The sequence below is a fragment of the Budorcas taxicolor genome, chromosome 11 (genome assembly GCF_023091745.1).
Source record: "Budorcas taxicolor isolate Tak-1 chromosome 11, Takin1.1, whole genome shotgun sequence".
In the NCBI taxonomy this organism is placed as follows: Eukaryota; Metazoa; Chordata; class Mammalia; order Artiodactyla; family Bovidae; genus Budorcas; species Budorcas taxicolor.
Window position 1 is genome coordinate 52,424,665 of NC_068920.1, and position 18,543 is coordinate 52,443,207.

Here is an 18,543-nt window from a genome sequence, read left to right on the forward strand (position 1 = left end):
TAGTGGACCTCCAGAATACACATAAGGGAAAGCCGCTAACAGAGAGTGATCTGTGGGCAACGCAGTGTCTTGAAGGTACCTTTGCAGAGTGCGTAACTCACAGTGTAATAGGGTCCATGTCCTAATCCCATCCTGCAGGGGCTCAGAGATAGGTCTCAAATCAGCAACTCTGCTTTAGAATAATTAGTATTTTATGTGAAAAAGGGATTAATCCCATCCTCCTGGTTCCCATTTTTGACTCTCCTCTGTCTACTGGGGACATGTCCCCTTCTCTTGCTTTACCCGAAGGAAAGATACAAGCAGATGTTGCTCAGAACACATTATAGAGTGTTCAGTAAACAGAACCCTATGAAAAAAACTATGAATTACCTCTTTTGATGCAACCATGATTTAAATATATCATTCTACTTTTAGATTAATGATTACATCTTATATTAATGTATGCATTATCTGTGATTCAGAATGGACTTTAAAGGAAAGCTGTCATCTAAAGTTCTGCCTTAATTCTTTTTCTACCACAATTCTGATAAACAGTCCATCTTTACATGCTTTAATGTATCTAGTGACAGGAAACTCACCATGCTACCATAAAAATGACTAGAACTGGTACTTTCCTGGTGGTCCAGTGGCTAAGACTCCATGCTCCCAATGCAGGGGGCTCAGATTTGATCCCTGTTGAGGGAACTAGATCCCACATGCCGCAACTAACAAGTCGCACGCCATAACTAAAGTTACTGCTTGCCACAACTGAGACCCAATGCAGCCAAATAAATAAATATATATTTTAAAATGACTAAAATTTGTTGAGCAATTTTTGAGCTGGCTTTCTGTATCATCGTTTTATTGAATTCTCACATCATCTCAGTGATTGAATTACCAGAAGATAGACAGAATAAAAGGGTGGAGAAGAACGACTTTTGCCAGGATGCAAATCTGAAGAGTGATACTCTCCACGCTCAACCAAGTTAAATGTGATTCCAAACCCCACAAGATCAGCTATTACTTCATAACAATCTACATTCAATTCCTGAAGAGAACAGGGTCCTTAGATTAAAAAAATGTTTTCACTGCATCTCAATGGAAATGAGAATCCATGAGAGGCCCATTTTCGTGAATGACAGCATTTTATATAAACTGAGGCAGTTGCAGCGTTGCAAATCTAGTTCCTCCAAAAGTTACCCCTCATCTTCACTCTTGCTTTCCTCTGGAAACGATGAACTCTGGCACGGACCTTTTGTCATGACACTAGAGCTCTTGTCCAAGTCTCCTCACTGAAGATGAAAATGACCTTAACAGTCCTAAATCCAGTGCGTTGGTCTCACTTATTATTCCAGATTTTTCAGCATAATGTAGTGCAAGTTTGGACACTGCAAAAGAGAATCAAATGGTGCCTCACTCACTTTGGGAAAAAAGGTTTCTTTGCCTGTGGAAAGTTCAAAATTTTCTTGGACAAGGAGAGCTTGAGGAGCAGTTACTATTGTCCCTGGACTTGAGGAGCATCTGTGTCCCCAGGACCCCAGTGATAATTCAGTACTTCTAGCAGTTGTGCAGTTGCCCCAGGAAATGCTCACGTTTAATTTGACAAACAGCAAATCATAATTTACTCAGAATTCACCACTTGTGACAGTGTGGAAAGCCTAACAAAGGCTCACCCGAGACGACAGGATAAAAGGAATGCTGAGGAAAAGTAATTCAATATCGCAAACATACCAAAGCCCCATGAAAGAGGGCACTACCAAAACTCATTCATACAAATCTGACATAGAGTTTATAAAATCATACAAAGTTCTTTTCAAAAAGGATGGGATGTATACATTTATGAGTAACCAAGATGTACTGCTTTAAATGTTATAAATCTCAACTTTTCTTCAATACTAATTAAACATAAGGACAATTCAGGTAAAACAATGCAGTAACCGTCACCGCATCATCATCCCTAAGGTGATCTTGAGGCTGAATTTCTCCACTGAAAACAGGAGGAGAAGCAATCCTGCTCAGCTCCGACTGTGTAAGAGAAGTCTCAAGTAAGAGCTTATCTCCTGAGGAAAATGCAGTTCATTTGGTTTCTGGAATAAAGTGTAGATTCAGTGTAGAAGTTCTAGTCTCTGCTCTCGATGCATGAGACCATATGCTTGCTTCTTTGGGCAATAAATCAACACTCGGGAACAAACAAGTGAGATCACATGCACAGACCTTCACTGACCAACAAGCAGGTGGAAGTTTGTATCATTACAGGATGCTTTGAGCCCCACAGACTGTCGCAGAATAGGACTCATTTGTAGAAAGCCTGGAAAGTTGCAATACATCTGGGAAAAATGGGTTCTTCATTTTCTCAAGCTAGTTAGCATGTAGAATGTCTCTCTCTTGTCCAAGCAGTTTAATATATTCTCTGTAGTTTTCAGAAGCTATCAGCACTAAGCTGGAAACAAAAGAGAGAAGCAGGTCAGTGGTTCCTTTATTTAAGGAAAAATGTTAATAACAGGGACTGGATCAACAGGGCCCATTTCTTCTTACCAAGGAAGATGCATATCCTCCACGGAAGACTGTGTCATTTACAGGCTGCGTCAGCCGTCAGCAGGCTTAGTAGGATGCTTTCCACTGAGGTTTTAGCGATGTCCTCCATTCAGTTCAGTTCAGTTCAGTCGCTCAGTCGTGACCGACTCTTTGCGACCCCATGAATTGCAGCACGCCAGGCCTCCCTGTCCATCACCAACTCCCGGAGGAACTTTTAAAAACTATTCGTTTTTATTTATTTATTTGGTTGTGCCAGGCATTAGCTGTGGCATGTGAATCCAGTTCCCTGACCAGGGATGGAACCCAGGGCCCTTGCATTGGGAGCTTGGAATCTTAGCCACTGGACCACCGGGAAGATGCTTAAAGATGATCTGGGGACAAAAAACCAAACAAAAACCCAACAAACAACAGCAACAACAACAAAACCCTTTTTTGCGCCAATAACAGTGTCGCGCGCCCCCTGCTGGCCGCCGGGCCCAGAACCGGACACCGGCTGGAGAAGCTTGCGGAGCCCCGCCCGCCGCGGACAGAGGGGAGCGAAGCGGCGACGGCGCGAAGGGGCTGCAGAGCGCTAAGGAGAGACCCCGGAGCTGCCGCGGGGGAGGTGGTGCGAGCGGAAAGCCGGAGCACTAACGGGAGAGACGCAGCCCCCCGGCCGCTCCCTCCCTCTGGTCCCGGGGAGCCCAGGAGCAGGGCAGGCGCCCTCTGGTTCTTGGGAGCTCGGAGGCTGGCGGGGCCGGGGTGTGCGGAGGGGGTCATGGAACTTTAACTTTTTAGAGGATGAAGTTGCAGATGGTCACGCTTCCCAGCTCCGTCAGGCCGAATGCCCTGGGTCCTAGGAGAGAGGTGCTGGTGAGATGGGGTGCCCAGGGCATCTTTCAGGGCAGCACTGGGTAAATGTGCACCGTGGAAAATGTCCGCTGCCCATTTTTAATGAGATTTTTTTTTCCTATTGAGTTGTATAATACTTCCTCAGGTCTCAGTGACGCTTTATTGCGACTGTGCTGCTGAGTACAGTTATCATCTTGATTTTACATTCTTTCATCAGCCTTTTTGGAGAAGGAAATGGCAGCCCACTCCAGTATTCTTGCCTGGAGAATCCCACGGACAAAGGAGCCTGGTGGGCTCCAGTCCATCGGGTCGCAAAGAGTCGGACACGACTGAGCGACTAACACACGTGCACACACACACACACACACACAAATTGAGTTGTATGGATTTTTAAATATATTTTGGATATTAACCCCTTTATCAGATACAAGATTTGCAAGTATTTTCTCCCATTCGGTAGGTTGCATTTTTGGTAGGTTTCCTTTGCTTTGCAAGAATTTTTTACTTTGATGTAGTTCTACTTGTTTATTTTTATTGCTTTTGGGGTCAAATTTTAAAAAATCATCAAGACCTATATCAAGAAGCTTAACACCTACGATGACTTTTAGAAGTCTCTGGTTTCAGGTCTTGCATTCAAATCTTCAACCCATTTTGAGTTAATTTTTGTGTATGGTGTTATTATTGATAGTTGTCTAATTTCATTCTTTTGCATGTGGCTGTCCAGTTCTCCTTACACCATTTACTGAAGAGATTGTCCTTTCCCCATCGTGTATTGGCTCTTTTGTTTTAAACTAAATGACTGCAGCCATGAAATTAAAAGACGCTTGGTCCTTGGAAGAAAAGCGATGACCAATCTAGACAGCATATTAAAAAGCAGAGACATTATTTTGCCAACAAAGGTCCGTATAGTCACAGCTATGTTTTTTCCAGTAGTCATATATGGATATGAGAGTTGGACCATAAAAAAAGCCAAGTGTTGAAGAATTGATGCTTTTGAACTGTGGTGTCGGAGAAGACTCTTGAGAGTCCCTTGGACTGCAAGGAGATCCAACCAGTCCATTCTAAAGGAGATCAGTCCTGAATATTCACTGGAAGGACTGATGCTGAAGCTCCAATACTTTGGCCACCTGATGTGAAGAACTGACTCATTGGAAATGACTCTGATGCTGGGAAAGATTGAGGGTGGGAGAAGAATGGGCTGACAGAGGATGAGATGGTTGGATGGCATCACCGACTTGATGGATATGACTTTGAGCAAGCTCTGGGAGTTGGTGATGGACAGGGAAGCCTGGTGTGCTGCAGTTCATGGGGTTGCAGCGTCAGACACAACTGAGCAACTGAACCGAACTGAACTGACCAAATGTATGTGAATTTATTTCTGGGCTCTCTATTGTGTTCCATTGGTCAGTTTTTATATGAATTCCATGCTGATCACCACAGCTTTGTAATGCGGTTTGAAATAAAGTCTGGAGTCTAGAGTCTATTGCTCTTATTGCATCTTCCATACTTCATGAGCTTCCCAGGTGGTGCTAGTGGTAAAGAACCCTCTGCAACGCGGGAGATGTAAGAGGCACAAGTTCGATCCTTGGGTGGGGAAGATCTCTCAGAGGAGAGCATGGCAACCCACTCCAGTATTCTTGCCTGGAGAATCCCACAGACAGAAGAGTCTGGAAGGCTACAGTTCACAGGGTTGCACAGTGTCAGACATGACTGAAGCAACTTAGCACGCATGCACATACTTTGTAATGCTTCATTTCACTAAATGTTAAGAATGAAAGGGGCTTTAGGGACTATCCAGCCAATTTCAGCCTCCATTTACTGTAAATACCAATAATTAGATTCAGATCAGTCATGTCCGACTCTTTGCGACCCCATGAATCGCAGCACGCCAGGCCTCCCTGTCCATCACCAAGTCCCGGAGTTCACTCAAACTCACATCCATCGAGTTGGTGATGCCATCCAGCCATCTCATCCTCTGTCATCCCCTTCTTCTCCTGCCCCCAATCCCTCCCAGCATCAGAGTCTTTTCCAAAGTCAACTCTTTGCATGAGGTGGCCAAAGTACTGGAGTTTCAGCTTTAGTTAGCATCATTCTTTCCAAAGAAATCCCAGGGCTGATCTCCTTCAGAATGGACTGGTTGGATCTCCTTGCAGTCCAAGGGACTCTCAAGAGTCGTCTCCAACACCACAGTTCAAAAGCATCAATTCTTCCGCTCTCAGCTTTCTTCACAGTCCAACTCTCACTCCATACATGACCCCTGGAAAAACCATAGCCTTGACTAGACGGACCTTAGTCAGCAAAGTAATGTCTCTGCTTTTGAATATGCTATCTAGGTTGGTCATAACTTTTCTTCCAAGGAGTAAGCCTCTTTTAATTTCATGGCTGCAGTCACCATCTGCAGTGATTTTGGAGCCCAAATAAATAAAGTCTGACACTGTTTCCACTGTTTCCCCATCTATTTCCTATGAAGTGATGGGACCAGATGCCATGATCTTCGTTTTCTGAATGTTGAGCTTTAAGCCAACTTTTTCACTCTCCTCTTTCACTTTCATCAAGAGGCTTTTTAGCTCCTCTTCACTTTCTGCCATAAGGGTGGTGTCATCTGCATATCTGAGGTTATTGACATCATAATGTAAATACAGCAAGTCCCCTACGTACAAACCTTTAAGTTTTGAATTTTCAAAGATGCAAACCTGCCTTCCCTCATGGTCAGGCTTTAGTGAAACTGCAGCTCGTCCTGTCTCCTATTGTTGACCCTTCAGCTCTGCCGTCTCCCACCTTCTCTCCCTCCTCGTCGGTAACTCTTCCTGCCTGCTCACTTGATGCCAGCCCCTGTCTGTATGCCAGCTGTTGTCCTGTACTGCTGTACTTTTCAAAGAACTGTAAGATTAAAAATGTTTTATCTTTTGTGTTTGTTTTTTCATGTATTATTTGTGTGATAAGTACTATAAACCTATTACAGTACAGTACTGTATAGCCGATTGTGTTAGTTGGGCATCTAGGCTAACTTTGTTGGGGTTCCGAACATGGTCAGAACATGAACAGAACTTGCTTGTGTGTAGACTTACTGTAGTCTGAGGAGTGCATCTTTCCCAGCCAAGGTCACCTGCTAAGGCCTCCTGACATCCTGTCCAGACACTGGTTCCCTTCTAATTTACACTTTTGTAAATATCACTTGGCCTACATGTTCAGAAGCATTTACAGGGAATGTTAAAATATTTACACAAAAGCATAAAGAGGAGAGAGCAGCTGGTAGATCTCAGTGGCTTATCTTCATGGAATGTAGGAGCAGGGAGCCTTAATCTAAATGGAAAGTTTGTTAGCAGCACCCGTAAGAACCCTGCCGTTAAACAGCCCATGTCCAGTTCTGAGAAGGGCCCCTTCCCCAGCAGGGAACCTTGATGCCCCGAAATCCCAGGCTCATAGCCCAGGTCTCTTCCCCCACATCTGACACCACCAGTGCTTGAAGGATGCTGTTACATTTTCTCTCTGCAGGGTCCCCAAGGAACCTCCTGAGATGTGGCCTCATCCTGGGTTTCCACGCTTTGCACTCTTTGTGTAGGTGCTAGTTCAGAAGGAGGCGGCCCAGGCCAGCGCCCTCCACTGAGACAGAAAGGCTCACCAACAGCTAGGGGCCAGGCGGCAGACAGAAGCATCCTGGGGCCAGGCTGGGCGGCAGACAGAAGAATCCTGGGGCCGGGCCAGGCCATGAGGCACACGGATTCGATTCCCTGACCAGGGATCGAACTTAAGCCCCCTGCCTCAGTAGCTTGGAGTTTTAACAACACAAGACCGCCAGGGGTCTGTCTGTAAACTTTTCTGTTTTTTCCAGTGCTGGGTCTCCAGCACTGCACAAGCTTTTCCCTGGTTGTGGCAAGCGGGGCTACTCCCTAACCGTGGCGCGGGCTTCCCACTGTGGTGGTCTTTTGCTGCAGAGCACCGGCTCCAGGGTGGTGGGTTCAGCCATGGCCTGAGGGCTGTGTGGCTCTTGGGCTTAGCTGTCCTGTGGCATGCAGGATCTTCCTTGATCAGGGATCGAAAAACCCGTGTCTCTTGCACTGGCAGGCAGATTCGTCACCACTGAGCCACCAGGAAAGCCTCCTTCACAGGTTTTGTTTGTTTGGAAACCTCTTGTAAATCCAGGAGACTTGATGGGTCAAGAAAAGGCCAGTTGTGTTTTAAGTGCGTGGGACAAGGCACTCTTCACTTATCTCAGTTTTCCCCCCAAAGCCTGAACCCTCAGCTGTGTTCAGGAGGAAAAGGTGATGCTTTGTCTTGGATAGAGACACAGAGCTGCCATTTGAATTTTCATATACACATGAAAGATCAGTATCAGCTGACTTAGAACAGATGTCTGTCTGAGGTACAGGAGTGATCGAAGTCCTTGTTACTCAACATGGTCCACAGACCAGTAGCATCAGCGTTGCCTGTTGGCCCCAACCCCGGGCCCACTGAGCCAGAGCTGCACTTCAAAGACGTGTATGCAGATCTGTTTGGCAGTGACCCTGCCCTGGGATCATTCAGATAGGTAAAAGCAGACCAGCAGGTGACGCTGAGAAAAGTGGACGGACCAGATGAACTAGGGGTCGGGGGTAGGTGAGAGATGCGTGTCTGAAGACATAGGTAGGCAGTGGCTGTCTGCTGGGCCTGCTGATTCAGTCTGAGTGGATTCTCCACGGTGCACAGAGCACCTGAGTTACTTGCATGTAATTGACCACATGATCGCTGACTCAGCACGGTGACGGTTTGGAATAAAAGGAAAATTCATGTCCGGCGGCCACTGCTCCCCTCCCCACAGGGCTGAGGGCTCCTGGGGAGGTCAGGCATCTCTGTTCTCATCACTGTGCTTCTTTCTAGAAAGAGCTGAGGATGGAGCATGATGAAGAAATCATTTTCCGGCATACTTGGGCTAATTAAAAAAAATTCACCACCATCCGATTAGTTGCAGAACTCACTTTCAAGAGTTTTCACAATGCCAATTCCATTCTTTATTTCCTCATACCACAAACATTTTAGTGCCTTTTTACAACCTGAATTTACATAAGCAAATTGCAAAGGGAAAAGGCATTCTTTTATCCTCCAAAATGCATGTAAGAAATACAGCACAAATGAACAGGCTTAGCTGAAGCTTTATGGCAATTTCTCAAAATGAGCATGACAGTTTAAATATTTATGCCTGTAAAGGTTTGCATAATCTACTATACATAGTTATTTCAGAAGCAGTTAAGACATTAATCGGAGAAAAACTTCAACAAAAAGCTCTAACAATTGTGTGCAACTTAAATTATTTACAGTTAAACATTTAGGGTCCTGATTCACAAAACTTAGTGCATATCATGATTTTTGCAGAGAAGCTAAGTAGTACGCAGAATATTCCTTGGGTAAAATCTAGAATAAATGGCTTTTAGAAGAATGTCTGTAATATGCTTATTGGAAACTAGAGGAAAAGTAACAAAACAAAAACTTCAGCAACTGCATTTGATTTGGAAATTTAAGTAGACAGCAGCAATCAGAAAAAACAGGGGCCACAAGAGAAGAGCCGGTGGCATTTTTGATATTAGTTTTGTTATGTACAAGGAGAAAAACAATTCTCCCCATTTTTGTCCTTAAAAAAACAAAACAAAACACCCCCAATAATCACTATGAGTGAACTCAGAGTCTTTCCTCTTCCAGAGTTGTCTTCAAACTTAACACCAAAACTAGCAAATGTGGGTAAAAAGTACCATCAGTTCAGTGGGTTTTGTTTTAGTAGGGAAAGCCTGGGACAGGGTTAACAAGGGATTAGCTATTCAAATTATGAGAGAATTGTCACAGATAAGGCGTCAGAACCCCAAGCTTCCCCTTGAAGCACTTTGGTGGATTCAAAAGTGATTTTACATATATGCCAAAGGAGATGATGCAAAGAAAATGAGCAGGACAATCTGTTTTCAAGGTAAAGTGACAGAATTTTCAGTGAATCAGGTACCAGGTTAAAGCCTTAAAAAAAAAAAAAAAGCCAACATTTACAGTAAACATTTTAAACTCTGGAATGCAGATATAGTACAGTTACCGGTAAGTTACATTTACAAAACTGCTTCAGACAGTAGTTGCTCCAGAGTTAGAATTGAAAAATGTACAAGCCAGCTCATGAGAACCTTAGATACAATGTTATTAAAATACATTGTTAATCATAAAAATACTTTACTATGTACATGTACACTGTATAAACTCTAGGTCTGCTGAATCTCACTTCTGCCAGCGCAGCACACTATTTCCACCTGCTCCTCACACAATGCACACAGCTGGTCCAGCCGTCAGTTCTTCGGGAACTTAGGGAAGGGCTTCTCGTCCTGCGGGGCGTCTAGGTGGAAGAGTCGCTTTTACTTCCACTGTACCTTACTTTCCTAAACGCTGGTCCGAGTAACTCTGGGCACTCACATGATTCATTTGCGATTTGATTACACTTTAGAAGAAGGCTATAGTTCATCTGGTCAGTTATTACACTGTCCTGCTTGTAGTCGGGATGCTTTGCGATAAACTCCCTCATCCATTTGGCAACTGTCATTAATTCTCCTGGCGGGGGGAAAATAATTTTTTTTAATGACAACTTAGTAGCATTTTTTTATTTGTTGGGTTTGCGTTTTATCTTTAGAAAGGCGACATTTAGCGCCTGGACAACACAACCCTGAAGAAGAATCAAGAGGCGTTTGGGCCGAGCCACAGGGCAGGGGCTGGGAACAAGACGGTTTTCACCTTGTCTGAAAAACTCCTCCTGGGAAAGGTTTCACGCTGCCGGCAGGAGCAAGAACACACATGCCCTGCTGCTATGAGGCCTGCTAGGTGCCAGCCATACGGGGACGCCGCCCGCCCTAAGACACGGGAGCCAGCGCACGTTGACTAGTCCGTGTCCTCCTGTCCAGCCAGGCCTGCCCGTATCGGTGTCAGAGACTGCCCTGGACGGGGGGCTCTGGGCTCCCCAGAGAGACTCGATCCAAGAGGGACACAGAATAGTGCGTAGATGCACTCAGAGAGAAACCCACAGAGACAGCACTTGGGGGGTCACCCTCTTGGCTCTGGAAACCCTACAGAAGCCTCAAGCGAAACACACAAGTCGCTGTCCTCTTAGTCACAGCTGACAGCTCCCTGGCCACCGGGATCTCAAAGCGGGAAAGCAGAGGTCCCCGGGCGCCCCTACAGGGAGCCAGGCTAGTGGGCCCGAGTCCGAGCTGTGTGCTTAGTTGGTTGACCCAGGAACCAGCTTAGGCTCATACAGAGCCCGGGGTGCTGCAGAGCACACACAGCTGGGCAATAATGACAAACTATCCACGTACGGTATTTCATCGCCTGAAATGCCATCGGGTTCAAGATTCAACACTGGTTTATGAACCAGTAAGAGAAAAAGCGCTGCTGATTCTCTTTCACAGCAGACTGTGAAAGACAAGGTGTATGTAACTGCAGAGATGGTACTACCCGGACAAGTGCGGTGATCAGGATGCTGTATACTTTAATAAAAGACCACTTTAAAAACTGGGTATTTTAAGACTGTGAGGTTCTGCCTATGCTAAGAGACTCTTTTTTAAAGCACAAAGGAAAGCGGAGGCTGCCGTACCGGATGCCCTCTTCTTGATGAGCCTCAGGTAGTTCAGGATGCTGCACCTGGTGTCCACGTCCACCTCCATGCTCTCCAGGTAGGAGTTCAGGACGGGGATCAGCCCGGGGAACACGCCTTCCTGCGAGGAGCAGTGCGCGGTCAGGCAGGGGTGCCCTGTGGGGGCTCTGGGCAGGCAGGTGGGGAGCAGGCCAAGGCAAGCCCTACCTTGCCGTTGATGATGGTGTCGATGGACATGAGCGCGTACTCCTCGGCCGCTGGCTCCGCCCTGCCCGCGGCCTTGCCGCAGCCGTCCACCACGGCATTGCCACCTGCTGGAGGGGTGCGGGGTGCGTTAGCAACTGGTGCGGCCTCCAGGGACCCCAGAAATGCAAGAAAAGGTGGTACCTTTGCAAATGTCTTTTCTGAAATAAAACAGTTCCTGCAGGACGGCATCTCGCTTCTGGGCAACCTTCATGTTCTCATCAACCTAGGGAGGAAAACCATCATGGCCACGTTAGAATGTTCCCGAAGTCGGGGACACTCGTGCTCCCATGTGGGTGGGGCCGCTGGCCTCTGCGGTGGGGACCCACCTGTGACGAACCCTCCCAACCCCAGCGCTGGCTGGGGCCAGAGAGGCTGCACGCTCACGTGGAGTCGTGTCTCTCAACCCCAGTCTGGGATGTGCTTTTCAATAACGGGGCAACTTGAAGAGACACGCACCTTAGAAATCCATGTGAAACTTACACGCATGGAGGCTGCCTGGGAAAACTGGGGGGAATGTATGGTGCTGGGGAGGCAGGGAGCCGTCCCGGCTCACAGCCGGAGGCATGGAGGGAAGCGCTGAGGCCCTGCTGCCTTGGCGGGTGGGGGGTCCTCTGTCCTCCCTGCCCAGGGCTTTGCTGCCTCACCCAACCACTTGGCAGTGGGCAGGTCGCCAACACTGCCTGCCCGCCTGGGGCTCTGCCCACTCCCTCAGGAGCCCCCAGCTCCCTCTTCGTGAATTCTTCATTTATTTCGATCAACATAAGAAATCTTAGGGGACACTCCAATATACAAAATGGACGTAAGTCAGAGGTCACACTGGAAGGGACGGCTGAGACAAAGTCCTGGATCAGCTTTGCCCTTCACACCCATTAATTCCTACAGGTATTTATTTGTTTTTAAAGGTACATATGACCTTCGGATTAATGTAGATAGTTCTAGGAACATGTTCAAATAATAATCCTCATATGTCTGGCTTCAATCCTAATCAACACTTGCATTTTTCTTAGTCTTGACAAAAAGTCACAAAGATCAACAGTTGTAACTTCTGCTTCTATAAATTCCTTTTTCAGTCTATTTTTACTACTGCTCTTTAGATTCTGAATTTGACTACCTAGGTTTATTTTTAATCTTTCTGTTAAAGCATTTAAAGCTATGGTTTTCCCTTGAGACCAGCTTTGCCTGCCTCATTTTCCTATACAATCTACAATTCTAATTTTGATTTAATCTAGAATCTATTAGGAAAACAATTTAAAATTTCCAACAGTTAAATTTTTCCTGAACATTTTCTTGATGAGTTTTGGTGGAAATGTGACTTACTGTATGCTGTCTAGTTCTGAGAAGTGAAAATTTTCCTCGATTAGTTTTTGATATTCTTCCTCGGGGCATTCAAAAGGCACGTGTGGTATGAGATCTGTGATACAAACGACACAGCCGGGCTTGTTAGCCATGCTGTTCACCTCCGCTGAGGCTTTTCTCTTCCTCTGACTGTGTGGCCTGTCAGTTATTGAGCAAGGCGCTGTTGTAAGTGGTCTCCCCCACCATCCCGGCGCAGCCTCAGGACAGCCCGCCCGGCCCCACTCTACACCTGCACACTGGGGCGCCAAGAGGACACCAACCGTCCAGGTGAAAAGGCTGGTAGGTGGTACAAGCCAACTGAGTGTTCACCCGGACCAATATCTTACCCACTGCACTACAGTGCCCTTAAATTCGTTTATGCTCTTGAGAAGCTATGCTTTCTGGATGATATTAAAAAAAAAAAAAAAAGAATCATGTCTCTCAATGATATTGGATGAGCAAGTGGATAAACTTGCTTTCTGCATCTCATTTAAGACTGTCTCACATTTCTCTGCTACATCTTTGCCATTCCTGTGTTCTTTTTAAAAGGTCATTATGGAGCTCTTTACTGTCAACATCTGTCCGTGTTTTAGGTGTAGCTTATGCAAATTACACTGCCGTTTTAGATCACCGCTTTCAGCATTTGAATAGGAGAACACAGTCTATTCAAATTTGTCTTCATCTTATGTTCCCCACTGTGTGTTCTCCTGGGCACACTGTCTTCCCATGCCTACGGCCGGAGACCCACTGCTGTGGCTCCGAAGTTTCCTTTGTTCTTTCCCCACCCCCTTTAGCTAGGAGATTAGAGGCGACAAATCCTATTTCTAAGCATTAAGTGTGAGACAGTTCAGTTCAGTTCAGTTGCTCAGTCGTGTCCGACTTTTTGCAACCCCATGAACCGCAGCACGCCAGGCTTCCCTGTCCATCACCAACTCCTGGAGATTACTCAAACTCATGTCCATCGAGTCAGTGATGCCATCCGACCATCTCATCCTCTGTCGTCCCCTTCTCCTTCCACCCTCAATCTTTCCCAGCATCAGGATCTTTTCCAATGAGTCAGCTCTTTGCACGAGGTGGCCAAAGTATTGGAGTTTCAGCTTCAGCATCAGTCCTTCCAACGAACACCCAGGACTGATCTCCTTTAGGATGGACTGGTTGGATCTCCTTGCAGTCCAAGGGACTCTCAAGAGTCTTCTCCAACACCACATTTGAAAAGCATCAATTCTTCTGCGCTCAGTTTTCTTCACAGTCCAACTCTCACATCCATATATGACCACTGGAAAAACCATAGCCTTGACTAGACAGACAAGTAGTTTTGAAACTCTTTCTCCGGATGTCAGCCATTAAGAAGCATCTAATATTCCCCTCCTTCCACTGACCCCTTGCTAGATAAGATTTCTGTCTGACTTTGAGCCCTAACTTCATCTTTTTTGTTATAATCACTTGGAATTTAAACACTAGCTCGGCTGCCAGAGACATCCATGGTTCTAGTTCTTTACCTTCAGGATTCTGGAGACTTCTCTCCATCTCTTCCAGCATTTCATATTGCAGATGAGAAATGAGACCAACTGATTTTTCTTCTTTTTTGGCAGAAAGCTAAGTAGCCTAATTTCCTCTCCTTTCTGGACAACTGATCTTTTCTTTGAGATTCTTCCTAGATTTCGGTTCTTCTTTACCTATTTCTGTCTCATCCTTAATGGACTCTTACTCAGGGAAAATTATATTCATTTATTTTCTTTATTGTATCTCACATCTCTTTTGTGTAGACTACTCTCTTCTTCTAATTATTAGATGAACACTGAACTTTTCAAATAATTTCTCTCTTGCTTTTCCCATGACTTCTGTTTCTCTGCCGTCCTACAGGGACGAACTCAGCTTGGTTCCCGAAATCAGTGACTTTGACCTTCAACCACATCTGCTTACTGGGGAGTATACTGAGTTTTAAAAGTGTGGCTACCACATTGTTTCTGAGAACTCCTCTGCTCCCCAAATACTCTTTGATCCACAGGGCTTGTTTATTTAAGATGCGACTCTTCCCTAGAATTTCTTCAAGGGCATTAGTGAGAATTTCTTAAAATATTCTTTCCAGTTTCCAAATTAACCGTGTTCTACTCAGGATAACACACTCTGGGGGCCCATGGGCTCTTCTCTTTAAGGCTATTAAAAGTTTTCAAGTTTCTCCTGCCTTTCAGATATCTATACCAGGCCCTGGAACAACGCATGTCCCCCTAGATGAAGATGCTCTCCAGCAGTGAACATCACAGTACTCCATGATCTGCTGCTGGTCGAATTCTCGGATACGGAGGAACCGACTGTAAGTTGCATGTAGTTTTCTGACTGTGTGAGGGTCAGAGTCCCTAAGGCCTGTGTTGTCCAAGGGTCAAGTGTATTTACATTCATAAGCAAAGGCTTAGAATGGCAGCTCTCGGGGACCCATGACATGGGCTGATCTCCCCAGGGGGTGCCCCGCAAGGCTAACAGGGGCCCGCAGGGTCCTGCAGGTCACCTTGGGCCTAGGCGCAGTGGGCAGGCAGGGTCTGCCTGACTGCCAGACTTCTTCAGGGTGCATGTATGCACGCCGGCGGGAGTGGCCTCCACAGAGGAAGGGGGCATCGGGGGCAGGCACTGGCCCGGTGGCTCTGGTCCTCCTCCCACGCTCGCCGGGACAAGCAGCGTGTCCCGCTGTCTCTGCTCTGGCCCTGAGCCCCGCAGACCCCCACTCTGCCCGGCAGCCTCTCCCAGCCCCACTCTGTGCCGAGACCCTCCAGCCGGGAGCCCAAGGCCTCCATGCTCGCTTGGCTACGCCCCCAGGGTCTGTAGCACTGCAGCCTCACAGCCTGGAGCTAGTTCAAGGCCCTGAACGGCTTCCAGAAAGCTCCATCTTGGTTTTAGTTGGGCTGGGGCAGATTCAGATCTGTTTTTCCGATGGTGCCCTGCCATCCGCATTCTCCAGAAACCTCCCCAGCTCAGCGCCTCTGAGGCGCCCCCTCCCTGCACTGAGTAGTCACGCGTCCCTTCCTCCCGAGTCTGAGGTTGTGACCGGCCTGGGAGTTGACAGGATGAAAACACACTGGGGGGCACCCCCTCCCACCACCATCTTAAATCGAAAGTCTAGAAATTGGCGGGTATTCCAATGAAACTCTGAATGTCCTTCAAATGGGCCGAGTAAGGAGCTACCATCAGCACTCTGTTTCCAGGAGTCTCCACCAAAATGGTCCCCAGACCTATAGTATAAGCTTTGGTTTGGTTTGAAAGGAAAAAGAAACAGGGTGGAAGGGGGACACTCTTTCTAAGGAGGAACAGGTCTAAGTGAGGTCAGAGTTGAAACAAGTATTATACAGAAAGGAGCATCAGATGATAATCCAGATACCCACAGCCAGCCCTACGCTGAACACCGTCCTTACCTTGGACAGCGGGATGAGAAAGTCCAGTTTGTAGGACAGGATCACCCTGGTGAGCAGCACCACGAACACCACATATGCGGAGTTCTCGAAGTCCGTCAGCTGAACCTGGACGTGGGGCCAAGATGTCAGGGACCCACTGTGCCTCCCCGAGGGGCCCCGCGGGTCACAGTGTTCCCACGCACCTCCTGAGGCCCCACCTGGGGCCGGAAGCCTCTGCCCACTGTCTACTCCCAGAAAGCAGTCCTCCTGAGCCACACACACACACACACACACAGACAGACACACACAGACACAGACACACACAGAGACACACACACACACAGACACACACACACACAGACACACACACACACAGACACACACACAATCTGTGGTGCTGTCTGTGTAACCCAAGTCTCCAGGGAGGGTATAGGTGGGTGGGTGGCGGTCAGGTGGGAATAGGTTCAATAGAGTTGGTTCCGGCCCGCGGGCTGCATACCTCCATGGGCCGGAATTCCACTCTCCACCCAATGTCAGAGTTTGGAGGTGGAGGCTTGAATCGCATTGTCTGCCAATTTGTGGACTGAATATTCTGTAACCAAACAGGAGAGAATAAAACCAGTTTTCCACATATCCGGGAAGATACTAAGATGATTTCATATTTAACATGTGAAGCAGACTATTTACTGTCTATACCCTTTGACCTACAAAGAAAACTGAACAGCGAGCATTTTACAGAAGTGAGGTGACATTTCAGCGACTCTGAAAGTAGCAGTCATGTTCTTTATTTTTTAAAACATTTGTTGCAGATACCTCAAAGTGGTCGGACTCGTTGGCATCATCCAGGTGGATTTTCTCTTCAAACAGAGTCAGCGGGTCTCTGATGAAGAGATGAGCCACGTGCTGGGCCAGCAGGTGGTCGAGGCCTGCGGAGAGGTCACACCAGGCTCGCTCCAGAGCTGCTCTCCACGCCCCGGGGACGGCGGACAGCTCGGGGTGGGGGGGTTGAAGAAAGGCAGCTAGGAGCTTAGGAGGCGCTGGGTTGTGCAGGATTCTTGTGCCGCCCCAAGTTTATCCTGCAGACCCGAGGGGAGTGTCGGAGTTGCGTTCACCCCTTAAACGATGCCCATGGGGATCTGAGGGACACACCTCCAAAGTCAGCTCTTTTCGCTAAAAGTTAAGCTCTCACAAGTATCCGGGACTTGAAACTTTAGGACAAACAGCCTCGTAATAAAAGTTAAGAGACCTCACATTAAAAATAGAAGCCAGATGGGAGTCAGCAGAGGAGTTTAACAGAGTTTTGAAGAACTAAAGGCTTACAGTCAAATCTAGACAAGGGGAATGGAGGCTTACCTTCCTGCAACAGCTGTTCATAGATTTCTTTGTCTTTTGTCAGGTCAATGTCATTGTATTTCTCACCGCACTCAGATAAGTAACTGTCTATCGAATCGTATCGGGACTTACTGATCCTATAGTGGTTGTTCTTCAGTGGCTAAAATTGAAAAAATACAAACGAATGCCATATACAGTGATGTGGAAATAAACGAATGCCCCAAGTAATTATATTAAAAGGTTACATGCTTTATAAATAATTACATAAAACTGTTCAACCTGAACATGAGATCCCGAAAAATAGCTATTAACCCTAAAAAGTATTAGAATTAAAAAACAAAAATTGGAGACAATTTAATCTGTTCTCAGATCTCAGTTAAATGTATGTACATATTTCCTTTTTTTTTTTTTACAAGTGGTTCACCATTATTATTAAGACTAGAAATGCCCATGTTGGGAGCAAAAATATAAACCCACCATGTATTCTTGCCTGGGAAATCCCAGGCACAGAGGAGCCTAGTGGGCTTATATATAGTCCATGGGGTTGCAAAGAGCTGGACATGACTAAGCCACTAAAACTTTCACTTTCATAATGTAAACCAAAAAATTTGGCTTAAGCCATTAAAAAACCATTAAAATATCTACTTTAAAGCTTATTTGTACTTAGCATGGTCAACAATTTATCAACAATTATATAAAGACCAGAGCAACAGTAGCGCAGCCCTGGTCAAGAACATGAGAATCACCTGTGAGGACTCCTTTACTAACACGCACGCCTGCATCTCAGTTCTGGACTTTCTTTACTCACTGGGTCTGGGGGTGGGCAGGGCTGGGTAACTATTTTTAAAGAGCTCCATAGGTGGTTCTGATGCACACTTTTGGTTGCTGAGATGCAGGGTCAGAGCTCAACATGCAAATAAGAGACACAAACCTACACTTCTTAGGCAAAACTCACCCTTTATAAGGGGCCAAGGAATCTGACAACAGATTGTGCTTTCCCCAGCAGAGAAAGCACCATAGGCAAAGCACTCATGTAGCGCCAAAAGCTTTCTGGTAAAAACAGCCATCAGCACTGCCTCCCAAACAAAGAAAACCTGTTCTATTAATCTTAGAGGGCAAAACAAACACAGATTGCAACAAATGATGGAAATTAACTTGGCACGGTCCCTCCCCCTCAACCAAATCACATTTCCCACATTCTCACCCCAAACACACCATAAAGCCAAAGACAGGCTGATCAGCTGCCAGCTTCTTCCCGGGTGTGACTAACCCACTCAGGATGGAAATGGTGTAAGGGAGACTTCAGCACTGTCA

The 18,543-nt window shown here is 46.5% G+C and overlaps 1 protein-coding gene across 2 annotated transcripts in view; it reads right to left on the minus strand.

Moving 5' to 3' along the window:
* Positions 1 to 8,289: 8,289 nt before the first annotated feature.
* GCLC (glutamate-cysteine ligase catalytic subunit) overlaps positions 8,290 to 18,543 on the minus strand; it is a 44,742-nt gene continuing 34,488 nt past the window's right edge. The window contains exons 9-16 of one of the 2 annotated variants that reach the window (XM_052648267.1): positions 17,251 to 17,389; positions 16,711 to 16,823; positions 16,397 to 16,489; positions 15,919 to 16,023; positions 11,321 to 11,402; positions 11,141 to 11,244; positions 10,934 to 11,054; positions 8,290 to 9,897 (exon numbers count right to left, since the gene is read on the minus strand). In XM_052648267.1, coding sequence (XP_052504227.1) covers positions 9,686 to 9,897; positions 10,934 to 11,054; positions 11,141 to 11,244; positions 11,321 to 11,402; positions 15,919 to 16,023; positions 16,397 to 16,489; positions 16,711 to 16,823; positions 17,251 to 17,389 — 969 coding nt within the window. In that variant the 3' untranslated portion in view covers positions 8,290 to 9,685. Of the gene's footprint in view, positions 9,898 to 10,933; positions 11,055 to 11,140; positions 11,248 to 11,320; positions 11,403 to 15,918; positions 16,024 to 16,396; positions 16,490 to 16,710; positions 16,824 to 17,250; positions 17,390 to 18,543 lie in introns of both variants that reach the window. The other variant, XM_052648265.1, reaches the window with a different exon arrangement.